At 43.9% G+C, this 24,085-nt stretch overlaps 1 protein-coding gene across 8 annotated transcripts in view; it reads right to left on the bottom strand.

The window, feature by feature from the left end:
• PMFBP1 (polyamine modulated factor 1 binding protein 1) overlaps nt 1-24,085 on the bottom strand; it is a 50,932-nt gene continuing 26,847 nt past the window's right edge. Inside the window, exons 7-20 of one of the 8 annotated variants that reach the window (XM_077132895.1) lie at nt 23,165-23,291; nt 22,907-23,064; nt 21,210-21,450; nt 18,948-19,137; nt 18,646-18,799; nt 17,872-18,039; nt 17,471-17,608; nt 6,527-6,691; nt 5,760-5,927; nt 5,286-5,453; nt 4,262-4,389; nt 3,679-3,753; nt 1,193-1,261; nt 2-1,088 (exon numbers count right to left, since the gene is read on the bottom strand). In XM_077132895.1, coding sequence (XP_076989010.1) covers nt 1,070-1,088; nt 1,193-1,261; nt 3,679-3,753; nt 4,262-4,389; nt 5,286-5,453; nt 5,760-5,927; nt 6,527-6,691; nt 17,471-17,608; nt 17,872-18,039; nt 18,646-18,799; nt 18,948-19,137; nt 21,210-21,450; nt 22,907-23,064; nt 23,165-23,291 — 1,968 coding nt within the window. In that variant the 3' untranslated portion in view covers nt 2-1,069. Of the gene's footprint in view, nt 1,089-1,192; nt 1,262-1,757; nt 2,063-3,678; nt 3,754-4,261; nt 4,390-4,960; nt 5,022-5,285; nt 5,454-5,759; nt 5,928-6,526; nt 6,692-17,470; nt 17,609-17,871; nt 18,040-18,645; nt 18,800-18,947; nt 19,138-21,209; nt 21,451-22,906; nt 23,065-23,164; nt 23,292-24,085 lie in introns of those variants that run through there. The other 7 variants (XM_077132894.1, XM_077132893.1, XR_013163653.1 and 4 more) reach the window with 7 other exon arrangements.

Below are 24,085 nucleotides of genomic sequence, written 5' to 3'. Positions count from 1 at the left end.
TTACAAAGATAAGATGCCTTTTTAGTAGACTGTACTGGGGATTCTAATGACACTGAATCTTTGTTTAAATGAATGGGCCCAGCCACTGGTAGAGCTAGGAAGCAATTAATTAGTATTTTTTTTTCCCCTGGAAAATATACCCCTATTCTAAACCAAATGTGGGGGAAACATAGTCAAAAGAGCACATGCAGACAACAACCATCACAGCAAAGACCACCAGATACACTAAGCCTGTTGCTCCTATTCACTCCACGTTTTTGGAGAGCTTGCCCTTTCCACGTCCTGGGAGGGCATCCTAGGTGACGCTGATATTAGTGGAGAATTTTACTGTTTTTCATTTGGCTGGGGAGGGAGGCAAGAATATTTATGAATCGTTGCCAATCAGTGCCATTTCTTCCACTTTTCCTATTTCCAGAGATATGCAAACTTTTTTTCTTTCATTTCTTTCTCTTACTTTGCCCTAGCAGCTATTTCTCTCAATTTCCTCCAGACCAGAAATATGAATTCTAGACGTGTACTCAGTTTAACAAAATCCTACTACAATAAAATAGTTTAGCTGTCCTTAGGTTTGTTATAATGGAATTTTACTTGTATTGAGCTGGCTGGGGAGAAAAATAAATTGTTAAAAGGAGAAATGGAAGATGGTGGCCAGGCAGAAAGCAGATGGCTATCTTGCCATCTCTGCTTGGAAAATACATCACTTATTTCCCTCCTTTCTTTGGATCTCAGGATTGCTTTTCTTTGGGAGGTTTATAGAATTTTTTTTTTTTTAATTACAGATAGAGATGGAAAAAAAAAGAAAAAAAGAGAGACTATTTATCTCTTGTTGGTTTAAAAACTCATAGATAACCCAGAAGTTTGCTCTGGGAATTCTAGCTCCCTTACATAAGTGAAAGGGGCCCATATTTTTTTATAGACTCTGGAGAGAACAGGGGTGACCACATTGCTGGAAGCTTCAGGGGGCTGAGATGCTGGCGAGGCAACAGGAGCTCACCAGGATGGTTGTGCTCACGTCTTTATTTTAGAGTTTGGACTTGAAGATAGTAGAACGGTTCGAAGGCTCACTCCATCACAGGAAATGGGCAAATCTCAAAAAAAAAAAAAAAGTGTTAGCAGTTTGCAAAACAGGCTGGGACCTTGACATATTCAGGTAAGAGCTGATCTAGGTCGAGAGAGAGAGATGGGAACTCACTGGTCCTCTGACAACCATGCGTGGAAATGATGTTCAGGGCAAGATGCTGATTCTAGCAGTATGAGGAACCTGGGGGCACGGGGAGGAAAGGATGATTTGAGGAGAAACTAGTGAGGTGCTTCCTCAGGGACTGAGAAATTCTGCAGCGCTGTTGCAGGGGGCATCTTCCTTCCAGGAAAGGTAGTGGTGGCCCCAACTGCACGGGGGAACGAGGCATTTTTGCTGGTTCCTCAGGACACACAAGGAGAAGATGTCTGTTCTGCCTTGTTCCTCTTTTGTTCCCACACTCCCCAAAGGGACCGGGCTGAGGGAATTTGAAATGTGAGGTGCTTGGGTATCACCCAAAGGCTCTGAGATGGGAACTCCTCCCTCTACTGATGAGAAAACAACTGTCTTTGATGTCAAGAGTGACTAGGCATATAACTGAGCTCACGTGAGGTCTGCTTTCAGTTCCCTATTTGAATTCCCAATCCAGTGAAATAGAACATCACACTGTTGGTATTTTTTGACACATGGGACTAAGAAAGAAAACTTCATAGTAGAAAAAGACAAGCAGGGGGCATACCTGAGAAGTGGGGCGTCCCTACGAACTTGCCAACCTCGGTTCTTTGGCCCAAGTCCTGGGGTAATAGCCTCCAGCCCGAGGCACCGCACACCTTCCTTTCTCTGGGCTGGGGCTCCAGTTTGCACGGGCCTGGGGTTTTGCTGTATATCCTGGGGTGCCCGGCTTTCAGCTCCCTCTCCTCTATCTCACATTTCAGCTTCTTGTTTTCCTGCTGTAGATGGGCCATTACACTTTGGAGGTGGCTGTGGGAAGGAGCAGGAGGGACAGGTGGGCATTTGATCTTGCTTTATTTGCTTGCTTCCCTGCTGGAAAAGACAGATAAAGGTATCCTGGGAAAGAAGGCAGGGTCACCCGGTTTTTTTCAGAGGTGGGGACCTTGCACAAGTGCCATGGAAATGGAGACCCGTGTGTGTCCAGGGAAAGAAGCCTTGGCCTGGGGTTGGCATGGAGAAACATTAGTCCTTCTGACCCATTGTGGCATCTCTCTGGGTCTGTTTACTCATCTGCTAGATAGGGGCAATCAAGCCTGATCTGCTGGCTGGGATGAATAATATAATGATAATAATTATTATTATTAAAAGAGGGCTTTCATTGAAATGGCATCAAACTCAATAATGAGTCCTTTGTGAAACAACTTTCTGGAACTTGGCACCATAACATAGGAAAAAGGCTGAAATTCTCTGTTACCTCTAGAGTCTGACAACTTTTCTTTAGTTAAACAAACCCTTCCAGAAAATGTTTCTATCCTAATGAAAAAGTTCATGGTTTTTTCCAGAGGAAATCAAATAAAGACTTCATCCTCGCCCTCTTTTCTGTAAATATATGCGTGACCTTTTAGCTCTTCACAAAGCTTTCTGGCCTTGAAGACACCCTTCCCCTCTAGCCCCTCACATGACGGGACACCCCACGTGCCCCTGGGGCTGGAGGCAGGGTCCTAGCACTGCCCACCATGTCCTGACTCTCCACCACTCTCTCTGGTGCCACTTCCGTCAGCACCCTCGGGGCCTCCACTGTCCTCTAGACAGTTTATGGGAATCCTGGCCTCTCAGCAGCTTGGCCTCCTCCCTCGCAGTGGTCTCATCCTCGCCTCCACTCCCAACTCAGATATTCCTTCCAAAAGTCAAAGCCTAGAACTCAGCTTCCCAACGGGGGCACAGCACGTGTAGTGCAGGCGCGCTGAGATCCAGCTGAGATGCAGGTCAGGGACAGCCACTGGTTGGCCAACGTTTTCATGAGCAACCCCAACTCAGCCCCTCCCCATGTGCCATGAAGCATGTGGTCAGCGCCCTGGGCCCTGCCATTGCCTGTTCCTACACCACCTCCAACATCTTCGCTTTAAACTTTCACACTATTACCCTCATCCTCAGACTTGACCACTCCTCCCCAGACTCCACTGTTGGCCGATGCAGCTTGGCTGATTCAGAGGCAGCAAGTCCACAGAGGAGGGTGAGCAAGTGGAAGGAGCCGAGGTCCCTGAATGACCACATAGGACAGAGGGACCCCATCAGCCTGGACTGCTCACCTCCGGTCATGCCAAGAAGAGAGAAAAGTTCTATGCACCTTCATTCCGGGATCTCTTTGTTACAGCAGCTTAGCACCGATTCTAACACAGGCTGCCTTTCAGAGCTGTTCCCTTCTCACTGCTCTTGACCTCTGACAGTCACAGAAAGTGAGAATGGGAGGCCGTCCATTAACCCCTTTTATACTGTTGACAAGGGAACTAAGGCACGAAGAGGTAAAGTGACATGCCCAAGGTCACACAGTTAGATGTGTGAAATCAGGGGGCTTTTCAAAGTACACGGTCTCTCCTGGGGTGAGAGCCACATATCCCATCTGAACACCAGCCCTGGCTCCTTGCTGAACCCTTGATTCGAAGAAGGCAGGAGCAGAGAAGTAGCCCGGGTGTCGTGGGATGACTTACTCCTTTTCACCCGTCAGTTTGGCGATATATTTGACCTGTTCACGGAGTTTGTTTCCTAGTTTCTCATTGGTGAGCCTGTAATAAAATCCACAAGAGAAAAGAGCTGCCGGTTCCCCAGGTTCCTGTGAACAAGATCACAGGCTGGCTGAACGGGACTGGCTGTTCTCAGCAAGGCTTTTTGCTGGGCCCCTCCCCTCCCATTCATCAGCCTGCTCCCAGGGCTAGAGGCTCCCCAGCACCATGCAGTAAAGACGACTCTGCTCTTAACTGTTACACAAAATCACTGCGATCCCCAGGTGAGTTCAAGGGATCAAGTTCAAGGGATCCAGTCAGTGAACCTGGATCCTTGGTTGGGAAAAGGAAACAGGACCCTTCCCTCTGGGAGAGTGGCCAATTTCTGAATCATTAGGGCTTTTCAGCACTGCTTGAAGAGTCAAGCCCTTCTGCATCTTACTCCAAACTTTGGGGCATTGGCTGAGACCAGATCAGTTTCCAGGAGGGCAGTGTGTGTGAGAGAACGTGTGGTTCCTCACCTTAGGCCAGCGCATGGGATCTTGCCTACCTCTTTTCCTTCCTTACTTACTTCTGCTCTTTTGTCCAATGCTGCATGTTGGACACAATCTGATCGTTCTCTTGGTGGAGCCCACAGGTGTCTTTGGGCACAGGCCTTTGGGTGGTTCGAAGGACATCCACGTGAGGCAAGCAGCAGGGCTTTGGTACGAGAAGGGGAGATGGTAAGGGGGGAGGGCACGGCCCTGTTACCTCCCAGCTCCCGAGCTGGGCTTGTTCTCTCCTTCTGAGAGAAGGAAAACCAACTCTTGACAAGACACTAGGCCAGAGTTGGAATTGCCATCCTGGATGTCAGTTGTGCAGGTTGTGTGCCACCCAGAGGTGTCGTCCCCGAGGAGGCTGCCTTTACAGCAGGATAAATGGATGCATAGTAGATTTGTGCATCTAGAATAATGACTTGGAGGCTGAAGGCAAAAAAGTGGCGTATTCTTTAAAAAAAGCTAGGATATTAAATCAATTTTCTCACAGATAGAAGAAAAATATCTTGAGGAAGGGACATCTTTTTTCTAATTTGCACACATGTCCTGTAGCCTCCTGCCCTGAGCTTCACTGCTCAGGACACAGGTTAGCAGCCAGAAAGCTGGGCCTGGGGACCGCCCCGTAGGTGTCTCAGCAGATTCTACTGCAGGGTCTGGGGTTATTGAAAGGGTCAGGATGGATTCTGGAGAGGGACCAATCAGCAGATTATGTAAATCAGGGCAGGCCTATGCACCTGGCAGGGAGATGACATCTGTCTCTTCTCTGGGACAGGGCCTTCTTTCTGCAGAATATCTCTACCAACAAAGCCACGGGAAGTGCTGAGACACCGCTGGGGCCTAAAGGGCCTTGCTCCCTTGCTCCAAGGCATTCCCACCCCCACCCAGGGCTGCAGCACTTTGGTGGTGGTGGAACGTGCTTGTTTGCTGCACCTCAACCCCCACTGCACCTTCCCTCTACCTGCTCCATCCTAGTCAACCCCTCCCCCACACTACCCTCCTCTTTCTAATTCTATGAATTGATTAGCTGGAGGAACTGAAGAAGCTGAGAAGCACCCGCACCTCCTTCTCTTCTGCAAGAAGCTTCTCCTTCAGAGTGGCCATTTCCACCTGGAACATCATGAGCTGCTCCTCTTTGGCTGCCAGCATTTTGAGGTCACACTGGTGCTGCTTCTGCCACTGCAGCACCTGCTTGCTCATCTCCTCTAGCTTCTTGTCAAAGGCATGTACCTGCTCAGAAATGCCAAGTGAGGGGGGACCCCGGCTTGCCATCCTTGACCCTAGGGGACTCATGATGAGACCGTCTAGAGGGACTTTTCTCTGCTTTGGGAAAATCTTTAGGGGTGTTTTATTCCCAGTGACCAGCAGAGGGCGCACCTGCTCTGAGCGTTGCTTTCTCAGCCTAATACTTTCAAGGTGGAGGGAGCCAAAGGGAATGACTTAATGGCAAATGGTTCTGGGTGCAAGAGGCAACCTTGTGGGCCTTGAGTTGGAAGTCCTGGCAAGAGGCAGCCTGAGGCCCTGGATGGTCCTCACCTCCACCTCACTCTGCTGGTGGAAGCCCTGGAGTTTTTTTAATTCCGTATTGAGCTTTTTCATCCTTTCCTCATAAGCCACGACTTCATCCTCCAGCTGAGCTTTCTTGTCTTGAGCCTGTATCAAGCTTCGGCGCAGGTCCTTTGTCTCCTTGGCCACCCGATTGAGCTTGCAGTAAAGACAAAGGTGTTGAGCGGGGCCGTCAGAGCCCTTTGACCCTCTTTGCTGAGTCCGAGGTAGAGAAGCGTCCATCCTGGACTTAGCAAAGTCCCGAGGATGGGGAGGGGAGCACCCCTTTCTATCCTCTGCCTGTCCTGGTGCAGTCAGTTGCCTAGTCTAGTGTCCCAGAGGGGGATGGGAGGTGACAATGACTGTGCTTTTTGCATTTCCATCCCGGCTCACTCAGTCTATTCTCTTTTCATTTTCATGGATTGATAAACCAGGTAAGAAGTCTGGAGCACAAGGATGGGGCAGGGATTTCCCTAACCATCTAGGCTCTGGATCATCCATGGGCAGAAAGACTTGTTAGATTTGGCCTGCATCTTTGCTCTCCGCACCCCCCACCCCCACCAAGCAAAAAAAAAAAAAACCTCACTAGGAGGAAGCATGCCTTTTCTGGACTGAAATTCCAGCCCATGTGTGGTGTGCAGATGGCCTTGGTGACAGCCAGCCATGTGGGCCCCCCCCCCACCCGCCATGCCTCTGGTACTACCCTGACATTTCTCTGAAGGAGAACAGTCATGCGCACGAGAGTTGGGGGCCCCCACCTTCTCCAGAGCTTGCTTCAGGTCCTCTTGGCAGGTGGTTGCCTTAAATGATAACTCCTCATAGGCATCTTTACTGACCGTGTTCTGGAGACACTGCTTCTCTTTCTGCACAGCTTTGTTCAGCTGGGTCTGCAGATTCATGATAGCTTCCTTCTGCTGGGATATCTTTAAGGAGGGGAACATCACTGTCACTCTTCCAGCTCATGGCCATGGAGGCATTCGCTGGGTCCAAAGGAATCGGACAACACCTGGGTTCTGTGTTTGCTGCCCTAACCTGCAGAAGAGTTGGTCAGAACTCCCACATCTTCACCTTACTGTTGAAAATGGAAGAGTTGCCCTTTCTAGGCTCTTCTGCTCCTCTCCCCCAGCCCCACATTTCCCCTTCTATTGCATGTCCCCAAACACAAGGAGTAATGGAAGTACCACAACCTTTCATAAAGATTTGGAATCCAATTCTAGGTTAGGAGACATCATTCAACATCTCATTGGTGTTTTTGATGATTCACTTAGTTCTTGATGTGCTTCACTAGATTTGACGCACCATGAAAGCAGGAAGCTGCCTATGCTTTATTTATTTATTTATTTTATTATTTTTTATTTTTTTATTAACGGAAAGAAAGAAAAAAATAAAAAAAAATAAAAATAAAAAAAAGAAATTAACACAACATTTAGACATCATACCGTTCTACCTATGCACTCAGTAATTCTTAACATCATCACATAGATGCATGATCATCGTTTCTTAGTACATTTGCATCGGTTTAGAGGAACTAGCAACACAACAGAAAAAGATATAAAATGTTAATATAGAGAAAAGAAATAAAAGTAGTAATGATAGTAAAAAACAACAACAAAAAAACCCTATAGCTCAGATGCAGCTTCATTCAGTGTTTTAACATGATTACTTTACAATTAGGTATTATTGTGCTGTCCATTTTTGAGTTTTTGTATCTAGTCCTGTTGCACAGTCTGTATCCCTTCCACTCCAATTACCCATTATCTTACCCTGTTTCTAACTCCTGCTGGACTCTGTTACCAATGATATATTTCAAATTTATTCTCGAATGTCCGTTCACATCAGTGGGACCATACAGTATTTGTCCTTTAGTTTTTGGCTGGACTCACTCAGCATAATATTCTCTAGGTCCATCCATGTTATTACATGCCTCATAAGTTTATCTTGTCTTAAAGCTGCATAATATTCCATCGTCTGTATATACCACAGTTTATTTAGCCATTCTTCTGTTGATGGACATTTTGGCTGTTTCCATCTCTTTGCAATTTCAAATAATGCTGCTATAAACATTGGTGTGCAAATGTCCGTTTGTGTCTTTGCCCTTAAGTCCTTTGAGTAGATACCTAGCAATGGTATTGCTGGGTCGTATGGCAATTCTATATTCAGCTTTTTGAGGAACCGCCAAACTGCCTTCCACAGTGGTTGCACCATTTGACATTCCCACCAACAGTGGATAAGTGTGCCTCTTTCTCCGCATCCTCTCCAGCACTTGTCATTTTCTGTTTTGTTGATAATGGCCATTCTGGTGGGTGTGAGATGATATCTCATTGTGATTTTGATTTGCATTTCTCTAATGGCCAGGGACATTGAGCATCTCTTCATGTGCCTCTTGGCCATCTGTATTTCCTCTTCTGGTAGGTGTCTGTTCAAGTCTTTTTCCCATTTTGTAATTGGGTTGGCTGTCTTTTTGTTGTTGTGTTGAACAATCTCTTTATATATTCTGGATACTAGACCTTTATCTGATATGTCATTTCCAAATATTATCTCCCATTGTGTAGGCTGTGTTTCTACTTTCTTGATGAAGTTCTTTGATGCACAAAAGTGTTTAATTTTGAGGAGCTCCCATTTATTTCTTTCTTTCTTCAGTGCTCTTGCTTTAGGTTTAAGGTCCATGAAACCACCTCCAGTTGTAAGATTCATAAGATATCTCCCTACATTTTCCTCTAACTGTTTTATGGTCTTAGACCTAATGTTTAGATCTTTGATCCATTTTGAGTTAACTTTTGTATAAGGTGTGAGATGCGGGTCTTCTTTCATTCTTTTACATATGGATATCCAGTTCTCTAGGCACCATTTATTGAAGAGACTGTTCTGTCCCAGGTGAGTTGGCTTGACTGCCTTATCAAAGATCAAATGTCCATAGATGAGAGGGTCTATATCTGAGCACTCTATTCGATTCCATTGGTCGATATATCTATCTTTATGCCAATACCATGCTGTTTTGACCACTGTGGCTTCATAATATGCCTTAAAGTCCGGCATCGCGAGACCTCCAGCTTCGTTTTTTTTCCTCAAGATGTTTTTAGCAATTTGGGGCAACCTGCCCTTCCAGATAAATTTGCTTATTGGTTTTTCTAATTCTGAAAAATAAGTTGTTGGGATTTTGATTGGTATTGCATTGAATCTGTAGATCAGTTTAGGTAGGATTGACATCTTAATTATATTTAGTCTTCCAATCCATGAACACGGTATGCCCTTCCATCTATTTAGGTCTTCTGTGATTTTTTTTAGCAGTTTTTTGTAGTTTTCTTTATATAGGTTTTTTGTCTCTTTGGTTAAATTTATTCCTAGGTATTTTATTCTTTTAGTTGCAATTGTAAATGGGATTCGTTTCTTGATTTCCCCCTCAGCTTGTTCATTACTAGTGTATAGAAATGCTACAGATTTTTGAATGTTGATCTTGTAGCCTGCTACTTTGCTGTACTCATTTATTAGCTCTAGTAGTTTTGTTGTGGATTTTTCCGGATTTTCGACGTATAGTATCATATCGTCTGCAAACAGTGATAGTTTTACTTCTTCCTTTCCAATTTTGATGCCTTGTATTTCTTTTTTTGTCTAATTGCTTTGGCTAGAACTTCTAACACAATGTTGAATAATAGTGGTGATAGTGGACATCCTTGTCTTGTTCCTGATCTTAGGGGGAAAGTTTTCAATTTTTCCCCATTGAGGATGATATTAGCTGTGGGTTTTTCATATATTCCCTCTATCATTTTAAGGAAGTTCCCTGTATTCCTATCTTTTGAAGTGTTTTCAACAGGAAAGGATGTTGAATCTTGTCAAATACCTTCTCTGCATCAATTGAGATGATCATGTGATTTTTCTGCTTTGATTTGTTGATGTGGTGTATTACATTAATTGATTTTCTTATGTTGAACCATCCTTGCATACCTGGGATGAATCCTACTTGGTCATGATGTATAATTCTTTTAATGTGTTGTTGGATACGATTTGCTAGAATTTTATTGAGGATTTTTGCATCTATATTCATTAGAGAGATTGGTCTGTAGTTTTCTTTTTTTGTAATATCTTTGCCTGGTTTTGGTATGGGGGTGATGTTGGCTTCATAGAATGAATTAGGTAGTTTTCCCTCCACTTTGATTATTTTGAAGAGTTTGAGGAGAGTTGGTACTAATTCCTTCTGGAATGTTTGATAGACTTCACATGTGAAGCCGTCTGGTACTGGACTTTTCTTTTTAGGGAGCTTTTGAATGACTAATTCAATCTCTTTACTTGTGATTGGTTTGTTGAGGTCATCTATGTCTTCTTGAGTCAAAGTTGGTTGTTCATGTCTTTCCAGGAACCCATCTATTTCATCTAAATTGTTGTATTTATTAGCGTAAAGTTGTTCATAGTATCCTGTTATTACCTCCTTTATTTCTGTGAGGTCAGTAGTTATGTCTCCTCTTCCATTTCTGATCTTATTTATTTGCATCCTCTCTCTTCTTCTTTTTGTCAATCTTGCTAAGGGCCCATCAATCTTATTGATTTTCTCATAGAACCAACTTCTGGTCTTATTGATTTTCTCTATTGTTTTCATGTTTTCAATTTCATTTATTTGTGCTCTAATCTTTGTTATTTCTTTCCTTTTGCTTGCTTCGGGATTAGTTTGCTGTTCTTTCTCCAGTTCTTCCAAGTGGACAGTTAATTCCTGCATTTTTGCCTTTTCTTCCTTTCTGCTAAAGGCATTTAGGGCAATAAATTTCCCTCTTAGCACTGCCTTTGCTGCGTCCCATAAGTTTTGATATGTTGTGTTTTCATTTTCATTCGCCTCGAGGTATTTACTAATTTCTCTTGCAATTTCTTCTTTGACCCACTTGTTGTTTAAGAGTGTGTTGTTGAGCCTCCATGTATTTGTGAATTTTCTGGCACTCCGCCTATTATTGATTTCCAACTTCATTCCTTTATGATCGGAGAAAGTGTTGTGTATGATTTCAATCTTTTTAAATTTGTTAAGACTTGCTTTGTGACCCAGCATATGGTCTATGTTTGAGAATGATCCATGAGCACTTGAAAAAAAGGTGTATCCTGCTGTTGTGGGATGTAATGTCCTATAGATGTCTGTTAAGTCTAGCTCATTTATAGTAATATTCAGATTCTCTATTTCTTTACTGATCCTCTGTCTAGATGTTCTGTCCATTGATGAGAGTGGTGAATTGAAGTCTCCAACTATTATGGTATATGTGTCTATTTCCCTTTTCAGTGTTTGCAGTGTATTCCTCACGTATTTTGGGGCATTCTGGTTCGGTGCATAAATATTTATGATTGTTATGTCTTCTTGTTTAATTGTTCCTTTTATTAGTATATAGTGTCCTTCTTTGTCTCTTTTAACTGTTTTACATTTGAAGTCTAATTTGTTGGATATTAGTATAGCCACTCCTACTCTTTTCTGGTTGTTATTTGCATGAAATATCTTTTCCCAACCTTTCCCTTTCAACCTATGTTTATCTTTGGGTCTAAGATGTGTTTCCTGTAGACAGCATATAGAAGGATCCTGTTTTTTAATCCATTCTGCCAATCTATGTCTTTTGATTGAGGAATTCAGTCCATTGACATTTAGTGTTATTACTGTTTGGATAATATTTTCCTCTAACATTTTGCCTTTTGTATTATATATATCATATCTGATTTTCCTTCTTTCTACACTCTTTTCCATATCTCTCTCTTCTGTCTTTTTGTATCTGACTCTAGTGCTCCCTTTAGTATTTCTTGCAGAGCTGGTCTCTTGGTCACAAATTCTCTCAGTGACTTTTTGTCTGAGAATGTTTTAATTTCTCCCTCATTTTTGAAGGACAATTTTGCTGGATATAGGAGTCTTGGTTGGCAGTTTTTCTCTTTTAGTAATTTAAATATATCATCCCACTGTCTTCTAGCTTCCATGGTTTCTGCTGAGAAATCTACACATAGTCTTATTGGGTTTCCCTTGTATGTGATGGATTGTTTTTCTCTTGCTGCTTTCAAGATCCTCTCTTTCTCTTTGACCTCTGACATTCTAACTAGTAAGTGTCTTGGAGAACGCCTATTTGGGTCTAATCTCTTTGGGGTGCGCTGCACTTCTTGGATCTGTAATTTTAGGTCTTTCATAAGAGTTGGGAAATTTTCAGTGATAATTTCTTCCATTAGTTTTTCTCCTCCTTTTCCCTTCTCTTCTCCTTCTGGGACACCCACAACACGTATATTTGTGCGATTCGTATTGTCCTTGAGTTCCCTGATACCCTGTTCGAATTTTTCCATTCTTTTCCGAATAGTTTCTGTTTCTTTTTGGAATTCAGATGTTGTATCCTCCAAATCACTAATTCTATCTTCTTTCTCTTTAAATATATCATTGTAGGTATCCATTGTTTTTTCCATCTTTTCTACTTTATCCTTCACTTCCATAAGCTCTGTGATTTGTTTTTTCAGTTTTTCTATTTCTTCTTTATGTTCAGTCCATGTCTTCTTCATGCCCTCCCTCAATTTATCGATTTCGTTTTTGAAGAGGTTTTCCATTTCTGTTCGTATATTCAGCATTAGTTGTTTCAGCTCCTGTATCTCATTTGAACTATTGGTTTGTTCCTTTGACTGGGCCATATTTTCAATTTTCTGAGCGTGATCCGTTATCTTCTGCTGGCGTCTGGGCATTTAGTCAGATTTCCCTGAGTGTTGGACCCCACAGGTTGTAAGATTTTTCTGCGAAATCTCTGGGTTCTGTTTTTCTTATCCTGCCCAGTAGGTGGCGCTTGTGGCACACGTTTGTCTACGGGATCCACCAGTAAAAGTTGCTGTGGGTCCTTTAACTCTGGAAAACTCTCGCCGTAGGGGAGGTTTGGCAGCCGAAGCGTCTTGGAAGAGTGCCAGCCGGCCCGGGGGTCCAAACGCGGGGAGGGTCGCCGGCCGCCGCAGCACGTGAGAGCGCCCGACCAAATTTCCTAGTCGGCCCGGGGCACCAAGCGTGGCGGAAGGGTGCCAGCTGTCGCAGCCCGGGAGAGTGCACTGTTCCCAGGCGGATCGGGGAGTCACGTGTTTGGAAGGGACCCCCTGGTCACCGTTCTCCGCAGTCTGGGGATTTCTGACCCAACTCTTTCAGTTGGTCTGGGGGGCCTCGCGTGGTGGGGACGCCAGCCGCCGTGGCCTAGGGGACCGCCTGCCCAATTCTGCCAGCTGGCCTGGGAAGGAGGAAGGGAGGGACTCTGGCCGCTTGCCGTCCCGCCCAGGAAAGCCCGCGTCCCTCGGTGTTCTCACCGGAGCTGGTTCTCCCAGACAGTCAGCCGTTCCAGGATGGGGTACACTGTCCCTTTGATCTCCGTCGTGGCTCCGGGAGCTGCTCTGTATTATCTCCACTCCCCCAGTAGCTGTTCTGGAGGAGGAAAGGTGAGGGCGGCAAGGCTGTCGAGGCTGGTGGCGGAGGAGCCGGTGAAGGCGGGGAAAGAGGGCACCGTGGTGGTTGGAGAGCCGCCGGAGCAGGAGGGGCAAGAGGGGAGAAGGAGGGCAGGCGGGTCGGCTGCTGCGGGGCGTGGGCGCCGCGCGGCAGGCCGGCGGAGAAAAGCCTATGCTTTCTTAATCACTGTATCCTCATCACCTATAGCTCAGGGCATGACACATGGTGCTCAGTAAATGCTTTTCTTTTTTTTTTTTTTTTTTTTTTTTTAAGGAAAGACAGAGAGAAGGAAGGAAGGATAGAAGGAAGGAAGGAAGGAAGAAAGGGAAACATCTTTTAAACATTTGCTTGTTTTATTGTATTCTGTTTCTCCGTTTTTGGTACATGGGCTGGGGCCGGGAATCGAACCGAGGTCCTCCGGCATAGCAGGCAAGCACTTTGCCCGCTGAGCCACCGCGGCCCGCCCTGCTTTTCTTTTTTGATCAATGATTTTTTTTTTTAAGGAATCAAATATTACCTTGGGCAATGTTTAGAATTAGGGATGAAGTAAATGCATATTTCTGGCAGAAGTGTGTTTAAAACTTTAAGTCTGCATCATACTCTTAATGAGCACTCATGGTATAGTTTAAAGGGGGTTGAGATCTGAAGTCAGAGGATTTCGGCTGAGATCTTGCTTCTCTCATATGTTTAATTTCTCTGAACCTCAGATTCCTAATCTAAAAATTGGAATGATTTTGGCTGCTTCACTGAGTTCTTTTGATGCTCAAATGAGATTATATATCCAAAAAGAGTTTTGTAAGGTATAAATCACCATACAACTATGAGTTGTTATGAATATGCTGAATAATTAACTATTTTGTCTCATACTTAAGCCCAAGACAGATATCTAAGTCTGGAAGCAGGAGACAGACCTTAGGAATTTATATGTTTGACTCTGTTCTTTGGTAATCTAGCACATCTGCATCCTCATGTGGCAACACACAGATTTACACTCTTTTGGGTTTTATTGCTTTTTCCCTAGTCAATGCTCAGTCCTTGAAGTTTACTACTTTGCCAGATGGAATTTAGAGTAACTTTGACCCTAGTTATTAGTGAGATGAAAAATGTTAGATTGGACTCCTAGTGCTATATTTTATGCCCCTTTTATGCCCAAGGGGGGACACTATTCCTAAGGATGAAATAATGTGGTCTTCTAAATTTAGGAATGCCTCTTTTCTTGGGATTAATGAAAAGCATGGAGTCAGGCTGAGTCTTCCCAGTAAACCAGGGGAGTTTTGGGAGAAACTAGAATTCACTGTAAATGCTTGAAAGTGGTGGCTGAACTGAGAAATGACACCATGGAATGTGAGATGCATTGTGAAAAAAAATCACAATGATGCCAGGAGCTCAATGAATGCTTTATTATACATTTTTCTAAATTTATTCTACTTTAGTTTGGAGAGAGATAATGAATTCCTTTATATATAGACATATATAAATCACAGAATCAAGAAGTTTTAATAAAAGATTGATTCCCTCCCCTGCCAAAGGCATTAGGCCTAGATGGTTTTATAGGTGAGTTCCACTAAGTTATCCTTGATTCTTCTCTTTCTCTCACATTCATTGCATCAGCTGGTCTGCTCAATTCTATCAACAAAACACATCCTGAGTTTTTTCACTCTGTCTTCACTGCCATCACTCTAGGTTGGACTGCAATAGTCTCCTAACTGGTCTCACTTCCACCATTTTCCCCAACCCATTTTCACACATTTGTCAGAGCTATATTTAAAAATTAAATCAGATCAAATCATCTTCCCAACCTCTTTGAGGAAATCCCATCAATGACTTTCTATCGCTCTTAGAATAAAGACACATATTTCTTAACAGAGCCTACAATGTCTGCCTCTGCCTACCTTTCTACTGTCATCCTCTACCAACATCCCCCTTTATCACTGCACTCCAGTCATACTAGTCTTATTTCACATCTTAGAATGTACCAAGTGTTGTTGTTTTAAAAGAGTAATACATGTTGAAGAACTGGGACTCATACTAGGAATGCAAGGGTGTGCTAAAATAAGAAATAATTAGTAATTTAATTCACCACATTATGGACTTAAAGAGGAAGATGAATAAATCATCTCAGTGGTTTCTAAAAAGGTGTATTTGATAGAATTCAACAACCATACTGATGAAAAACTCTTAGTAATTGAGGAGTTGTAGAGGCTTGGTAAGGTAGGAACAAGAAACCTACAGAGAGCATCCTACTGAAACAGATGCATTCATTAAAGTTAATGGCAAGAAAAAGATGCCTGCTAACACTGCTGCTAATGAACACTATACAGAAGGTAGTCCTATGCAATAAGGCAAGAAAAATAAATTAATTAAAAATATTGCAAAGGGGCGGGCCACGGTGGCTCAGCAGGTAAGAGTGCTTGCCTGCCATGCCCGAGGACCCAGGTTCAATTCCCGGTGCCTGCCCATGTTTAAAAAAATATATATATATATATTGCAAAGGTTTAGAAAACTCTTGTTGCTTGCAAATCATCAACCTAGACAATTCCTGAGAAGCAACTGCAAAACCATTATAACTTATGAATTAAAATGCCTGAATACAAATGAACATATAAAAAAATTAGCTTTCCTACATATTAACAGTGAATAACTTAAAAATGTACTGGAAAAATGTTCCAGAATCAAAGAGATGGAAGGATCTCAAGATATATTATCCTGACTTATATGGGAAATTTCTGAATTAAAATATAGGAAATTGATTAAAGGGAGTGCACTTTAGAATGCAAAACTAAATCTCTTTTAATGGCTGTTTCAATTAATTAAAAAAATTTACTATATTTGGGGTATATATGCTTTTTTTTTTTTTTGGCATGGGCATGCACCAGCAATTGAACCCAGGTCTCTGGCATGGCAGGTGAGAACTCTGCCACTGAGCCACCATCACATCACCCAGGTATATATGCTTTGAAAAAGTTGCACGTGTTTACACACATGAAACCCTCCAGCCTCCTGAGTCCCATCAAAGGAATTCTGAAACTTATGCTTCTATATTCACAGTTACATGCCTTTTTTTTTGTTTGTTTGTTTTTACAAATGGGACATTAGGGCTATTATAAGTACTTGGGCAGTATCCCTTATATTCAGGGAGGATCCTTGAGGATCGGAGTGACTCAGATCTCAACTTTGGATCACACTAAAGAAAAGACTTATATCCCAGGGTGACAAAACTTCAGAAACATCAATTTCTTAGACCTGTGCTGCCTAATACGGTGGTCACTAGTCATATGTGGCTACTCATATTTAAATAAAATTAAAATTAATTAAAATTATAAATTTAATCCCTTAGTTATATTAAAACACATTCCAAGCATTTACCAGTCCCATGTGGCTAGTGGCTACTATACTGGACAGCTCAGATACAGAACTTTTCCATCATCATAGAAAGTTCTATTGGGCAGTGTCCTTATGCTGTCTCTTAAATACTTAGTCTTGTCATAGTAGTTTAGGATTAATTTTCTTTTACATTATGAAGGAATCAGTGCTGCTTGGTCTCATAAGGGAGATAAATGGTTGTAACCCAATAGACCATCTTCCTGATACTATGTTTGTTTCTTGCCTGGAGAGATGGAAAGCATTTGGCTCAAGAATTTATCACTGTTCATGTTGAAGGGGAAAGAGAACAAGTGTTAGAGCCAGATGCTCCAGGTTCAAATACTGAACCACTCATTTTCTACTCATTAGTGACTATGAGCCTCAGCTTTTCTTTCATCTATAAATGGGGGATGATAGTAGTAGTTTTCTTCGTGGGAGTAAAGCAGATAGAAGGTATACAAAGGACACAAGCAATGCATCAATAAATGATAAATGAATTTAAGCACGGTGCCTAGCACAGGTCGGATTTACTCCATTAGCATCCTTACTTGTATAACAAAGTTACCACCTTCCTTTCCAACCCCCTTTTGTGTCCTGGGAATAGTTTGGGAAGTGCTCCCTAGTAAATTGCCCCAAATGAGTGACTCACTCAACTCTGGTCTAAAATGCAACTTTGGAGGAGTTGCTCCTGAAGGCCATATAGTCTGGGGGCCCCACCAGATAGCAAATGAAAGCTTCCCCATGTGGAGAAAGCATTCCTATAGCTCAGCACCAGGTGCTGAAGGATGACCCACGTCTCGGAGGGATGCAAAGCTGCTTTAAGGAGGGATGGTCAGTTGTATTTCTGCGGTGAAGAGAGAGATGGATGCAGATTTAGGCCAAAGGTCACAGGGTTCAGGTGGCCCCTCACACCCCCATAGGTTCTACTCACCTCTTTGTTCAGATCCTGGACGACTTGCTGGGTGCTGCTGTGTCTACTGAGAGAGGACTCCAGTTGTGTAGAATAATGCAACAGCTCTGCTCGGAGATTCTCTTTTTCTTCCTCCAACTTTCTCAAGTTCTCCCTTGCCTGCTCTCCCATTAAAGAACAAAGTCCAGACAAGAGGTGTGAACCTCAGGGTCCTGCAGACCTCCTCTTCTCACGCAGAGCTCTGTTCTCCACCCTGGGGGATCTGAGTCCTCCTTTTTCCTCTTCCTTACCTTTCCGCTTTCCCACATAGGTCCTCCCTTCTCTCCTGAGGTCTAAACATCGTTATCTCTGCATCCCCAAAGCCGGGCTGGGTTCATGTCCTGCCCTGGAGTTTTGACCCTGACCGGCATTTTTTTACTCACCATCTTTTCTTTCCTTCTTTCTTCCTGTTGGAATGCCTCAAGTTCTTTCTCCAGCAGCTTCTCCTGTTCTTTGCTCTTTTTCAACTGCTCCCGTTTCTCCTCCAATAACTTTGTTACCTCCTGAAGCTCATCTTCCAGATTGCTTTTGGTGGAGGCTTGCTCCCTGTTCTGAGGAAATAAAGACTGGGCTGAAAGATCATCTTAGATTGAACCATATGTGGGAGGGAAAAAAACCTTATAGGCAATTGCACATGGAGAATCTCTGAAATAAATGCAAAGACAATTCCATAGTTATATAGCCTATATGACTAAGTTTCTTCTGGTGTTCAGCAACATTTTCTCTTTGTTCAATTAGATATACCAATTTATTTTATTGACAGATCCAACTTCCACAGCCTCAGCCTCTCTCCCACTTTGCCACCAAATATTTCCACATAAAAACCTCTTCGAAGAAAGTTTTTAAAAATCTTAGAAAAGAACACAAAATGAATAATTCAAAGATTAAAGACTTCGAATCGACTGACAGGGATAGTTTACAAACTCTGGAAAGAACAACACTGTCCTTTAACTACTTCTAAGCTTAACCCTTGATAGGCTGCTTACTTTTCATGGGCCATGGGAACTCACACTGATTGGCTGGCTTAGCATTCGGACACAAGTTCTAGACAGTCAGTTTACAGGGGATTGGTGGCGACATCTTTCCAAATAAAGACTAATATATTTCATCTTAAGCAGAGGAAACATTTGGGCTAGCTGACTACTTGCCCTTTATACCTGGTGCTGGATGAGCTTCAAATGCTCTAGGGTGTCATTCAACTTTGTTTCCAGCTCAGCCACTGTCTTCTGAAGCTGCTTCCTTACTTTGTCTGCACTTTCGAACTTCCTCTTGGCCTCAGAGAGTTCTGATGTCAACGTCTCTATCTGTTTCCTAAAGCAACATGACAAACCAGAAACAACAAGACAGACTCTGGTGCCTATATCGATGGATCATCGAGCTGGCCCCTGTGGAGTCCTTGCTATCCCACTCCTGGACAGCTGTCTACAGACAGTCCTGCCTGGGCTTAAGCTCTTGGTACCTGTTGGATGCTAGCTCTTCTTTAGTCATCGAGGACTCCTTCTGACACTTCTGAAGGTCTTTCTGAAGCTCCTGGATAGTATCTGACTTCTTCTTTTCTAGGGAAATCCAGCTTTGTAGTTTCCTGTTGGATTCCTCTAGGTTACTCTCAGCCAGAATGGCCTGCTGTTTATACTGGGCTGCTTGCTGAGCTGTAGAAGACAGGAGATGAGTCAGGGCATATCCGCGTGAGGAAGGAGTGTGTGCAAAGCTCTTGCTGATCAGATTCTCAAAAAAAGACCAGCTGAAAAACCTGTTCTTTCATTTTGTGGCTTACTTCAATTCACAATGTGTCCTCATTTCTCTCCACTTCATTATCACGCCTAAGGAGCGCTGTTAAAATTGTCCCTCCTTTGACTACCCATAGCTGTGGAGCCCTTCTTGACTAAAATTTTAAAAATCGGTAGAAATTGCTCGGTATCTCCTGAGGGCCTCATCTTGTACTCAGTGACTGATCCCTGCCCTCAGTGAGTCTGCTTGAGGGAGCCATCCCAGCCTGCCTGAAATAGAGAATACTTCTTCTCTAGTAAACTCACACCAATCAGACATTCAAGAGGCCAATGTGGCTTAGAACAATTGGGGGTGGCTTCACGGAAGAACAAAAGTTGAGCTGGACCCTATGGGAAGAAGGAGGAAGGGAATTCCAGGTCGGGAGAATTGTTAGAGTGAAAGCACAGTGCAGGGAATGAGGACACCTGTGGCAAGAGGATGGGGAAGAGGTCGTTTAAGCAGAAAGTGGAAAGGAGTGGTGGGGAACAGACTTGAGTGAGTGGATGTGTTAGAGGGACAAGTTAGGGGACCTGGAGAGCATGAGAGAAATGTTCACACTCGACAATAGGTTCTTGAGCAGGGGCCTGACATCAAGGAAAGAATGCTTTAGGAAAACTGAAACGGCTTAGATTGGAGACCTCCTGAATGTTCTTCCAGTTGGTAGTCTTGCCTCCACTGCGTGTGAGGGGAAGATCGTTCAAGTAAGTTACTCACTGGAATTCCCCTGCACCCAATATGTCCTCCCATCCCATAATTGCTACATTAGTTTCTATTTTAAACCTTACTCTCCTTTTCACTTCCTCCACCCAGGTTTCCAAGCCTGGGATACCAGAAGAAGGATGGGGACACTACAGAAATATATACCTCGGAAGAAGAATGGAGGAGGATAATGTGTTCTAGTGGGGAAAAATAACAGGTTCCATTTCAGGAATGTTAAGTTAGAGGAGAAGGTGGCTTGCCAAGCTTGGAGCTATTCCAAAGACAGCCCTGACCACAGGGTGGAGTCAGAGCTGAGGCTTTAGGTGCTGGAGACACCTGCAGAGAAATCTAAAAGGGGTGCTCACCAAAGAATGAGTGTGGAGGACTAGGAAAAGTGTAGAGGATGGAGGCTTAGGGGATGGACAACCATAGTCAGCAGGAGGGAAAGGGAAAATAATGCTGAGATATGTGGAGGAATGAGGGCCCTGCTGTGTCTCCAAAGCTAAGACACAAGTGTTGAGGCATCGTGGCTGATAGTGTCAGACTCACAGAGCAAGAGGAGAGAGAAGATGGAAGCCCAGCCTTTGAAATTTTAAAAGAAATAGAGATGTAAATCACATACCATAAATTCACACACCTTATGAAGTGTACAGTTTAGTGGGTTGTGGTATATTCACAAAGTTGCACAACAATCACCCCTACCTAATTCCTGAACATTTTCATTACTCCCAAAAGAAACTCTGTACTAAGGTAAGAAGTTATTGGTGATCTTTGAGAGAGCAGTTTCAGCAGAAAGGAGAGGACACTATCCACAGTGCCAGCTGTGAAGAAGAGAGGTAAGAAAGAGAGAGAGGGAATTTAAAACCAGAGAAGGCAGAGGCGAGTTGCGTGATGAAGGTCCTGGAAAAGGAATGTAGGGCAAAGAAGCAAAGGACAGAGCCCTATTCTTTCTGTGCTGAGGAAGCAAGAGGATCTCCATGTGCATCTACTGAGAAGATGTGGGCATGTGAGACCAGCATTTTACTTTCCCAAACCTGTTACTTGGTGAGGGCTTCAGAATAGAGGTGAGGTTGAGCATGAGCGAAAGAGTTCATGAGGGTGGTGGCAACTGCTGGGAAATGCAAGATGAAATCGCGATCAGGTCTGGGTGGAGAAATTGGAGAAGGGGATGGTAGCAATTTAGAGAGGAGGGAGTTGCTCCAGTCCCATGGATTAGTAGTGTGGTAGGGGAAGCTGCTTGCTGGGGGTGCCTCACCAGCCTGTCTGTGCTGTTGTTTGGCCTCTTCGAGGCTGTCCTTCAGCTGCTGGACCTCAGCACGCAGGGCCCCATTCTCCATCTTGTACTTATTCTGATGAACCTCCCGCATGGGTGTTTCAAGTTCCATGGCCCCTGGTTGCCACTTCCCCAACTCCAACTCTTTCTTTTTGAGGGTGCTCTGAACCTGTGCCAGCTCCTTCTCTAGCTTGTGCAGCATTTCTTCTTTCTCTTGGAGGGCCTGGAGAGACCAAAGCATTAGTGCTGATGAAGGCCTGGGCAGTGGCCGGATGAAGCTGATCAGAGATGTGCTGGACTGGCCTCCAAGTCACCTTCATCTCTCGCCTGCATAGTGTAATCTTTCTAGCTGCGCTTCCAGCCCCGTCCCCTTCACAGGCGGTGTACTTTGAAAGTTCAAGTCAGACCTCGTTACTCACCTTCTCAAAACCCGCCATAGGGTTCCATTTCGCCCAGAAATAAGCCCAAGTCCTTAAAACAACCTCCCCAGATGTCCGTGATCTGGTCTACCTGACCGACTTCACTCTGTCCCCCACCGCCTGCTTCTGCCGCACTGGCTTTCTGGAACATTCCAAGAAGACTTCCACCCTGCAGCTTTTGCACTTGCTATTTCCTCCCCTGGATTATTCTTCCTCGACATCTTTGTAAGGGAGGTTCTCTCACTTCCTTCAAATCTCACCTTAGCAGAAAGGTTTTCCATTTGCGTCCTGTATAAAATTGCCACCAAGCTGCCCTCCCCACTCTCTATCCTCTTACTGTTATTTTTCTTTATAGGAATTTAGCAATGCTTGATATTGTATCATTTATTATTTTGTTGATTCAATTACTGCCTGTCTCCCTCATTAGAATGTTAGCCCCATGAGAGTAGGAATTCTGCATGTTTTGTCATATTCCTAGTACCTTGGATAGTGGTTGGCATATCATAGGTGCTCAAAAACTTTTGTTGAATGAATATGCGAATGACTCAAAGCTGTTTATCCAGACTTCTTGTTTCTTGTTATCATCTCTCCAAATGCCTCTGTTTTGACTGGTGGATCTCTTTTATGTCTTGAAACAGGAAGTTTTAATGAGCAGCCAGTCAATCAACTAGATAATTTTTAAGAGCTCTGATAAAAACTCAGAGTTGTATTAGCGCTGACTACAAATATCACATTGTTTGCTGTTCTTGGTTCCATTTCTAGTTTTTTCCAGGAGCTTGATTTATGCTCGGAACTGCATACCTTCTAGGGTACAATTAACACTTTCAAATGGCCGTATTTGCATACTCATAAGATTATTTGTAATTAAAAAAAAGGAAATTCACTTGAGATTATTAATTAAGCTACAAATTATTTTGCAACATCTCCCTTCATGATCAAGCATAAACAAAAGTATAAGGGAATGATGCAAGTAAATGTGTCCCAAACTCTCTTGCCACCTTGCAGGGATGGGGAAGAAACGCTTTCTTAAAGAATCAACATCTCTGATGGCCTCTGGCTCTGATGGGCTATAAGAAATACCAAAGAAGTGCTCAGAATCATGTCTTGTCTGCAAAGCCCACAGTCTCAGTGGGTATGTGTCGATGCTGCCCGAAGCTAGCGCATTGGCTGGAGATCTGCAGAGCCAGCGCTCACTGAGGGATGGAGTGGACACCTCCTGTCTCCCCCTGGAGTCTCCGATCAGGAAGCTCTTCTCCATACCTTATCCTTCTCCAAAACGAGCTTTTTGTTCCCGGTGACCTGCAGCTCCAGTTCCTGCAGCCGCCCTTGCAGGTTGGAGGCCTCCTCCTCCTTCCTCTCGAGCTGGGCAGAGGTCTCCTCCCGCAGCCTGTGCAGCTCCAGCTCCTGCTTCATCATGTCTGCGTGGGAGGATGAGGCAGAGTTCTGCCTTCCTCGCTCAGAGGAGGGCCGTGGCTTCCCTCTGGCTCCCCTACTGCAGCCCGCCAGCCCGCGGCTTACCTTTCAGGATGTTTTTTTTCTGCTCTGACACCATTTCCAGCTCCATCCGCAAGTCCTTCACCAGGTTCTGGTACTCCTCCACATGGAGACATTGGCTGTCTTTCTGGTCCTGCAGGTGCTTCAGTATCTGGCAGAGGAAAGAGGAGCAGGTTGGGATGAGGCTGCGAGGGCAGAATGTTTTCTAAAATGCCCAATATCCAGAACAGGCCGATGCACAGAGACAGAAAGTAGATCAGTAGTTGGCAGGGGATAGGGGCAAGGGGAAATGCGGAGCGACTGCTAGTGGGCATGGGGCTTCTTTTTGGGGTCACGAAAATGTCCTGGAATCAGATAGTGGTGATGGTTGCACAACCTTGTGAATAGGCTAAAAACCACCGAATTGTACACTTTAGGTGGTGAATTTTACAGTTTGTGTATTGTATCTTAATTAAAAAAGAGAAAAATAATAATAAAAGAAAGAATATGGTAGACTTCTTATGCTCACACAGAATGTGTAGATAAGAAGCCAACCCTCCTGTGCTGGTTTGAATCTGTTATGTACTCCAAAAAAGCCTATGTCCTTTTAATCTAATCTTGTGAGGGGCAGACCTGTTATTGGGCGGGATCTTTGATTCAGTGTGTTTTCATGGAGGTGTGACCCAGCCCATTCAAGGTGGGTCTTATTCTGCTTCCTGGAGTCCTTTAAGAGAGCCGCAAGAGTTTAGAGAAGCTAAGAAAGGAAACAAGAAGGACCCACAGGAGCTGGGAGAGAAGAACCAGCAGAAGTCACCATGAGCTTTCTCAGGTGACAGAGAAACCCTGGATGCCAGCTGCCTTTCTTCTGAAATGGTACCTTCCTCTTGATGCCTTAATTTGGACATTTTCATGGCCTTAGAACCGTAAATTTATAACCTAATAAATCCCCTTTGTAAAAGCCAATCC

Source organism: Tamandua tetradactyla, chromosome 16, assembly GCF_023851605.1.
Source record: "Tamandua tetradactyla isolate mTamTet1 chromosome 16, mTamTet1.pri, whole genome shotgun sequence".
Classification (NCBI taxonomy): domain Eukaryota; kingdom Metazoa; phylum Chordata; class Mammalia; order Pilosa; family Myrmecophagidae; genus Tamandua; species Tamandua tetradactyla.
The sequence above is the reverse complement of the archived record's forward strand: the minus strand, read 5'-3'. Positions and strand labels throughout refer to the sequence as shown.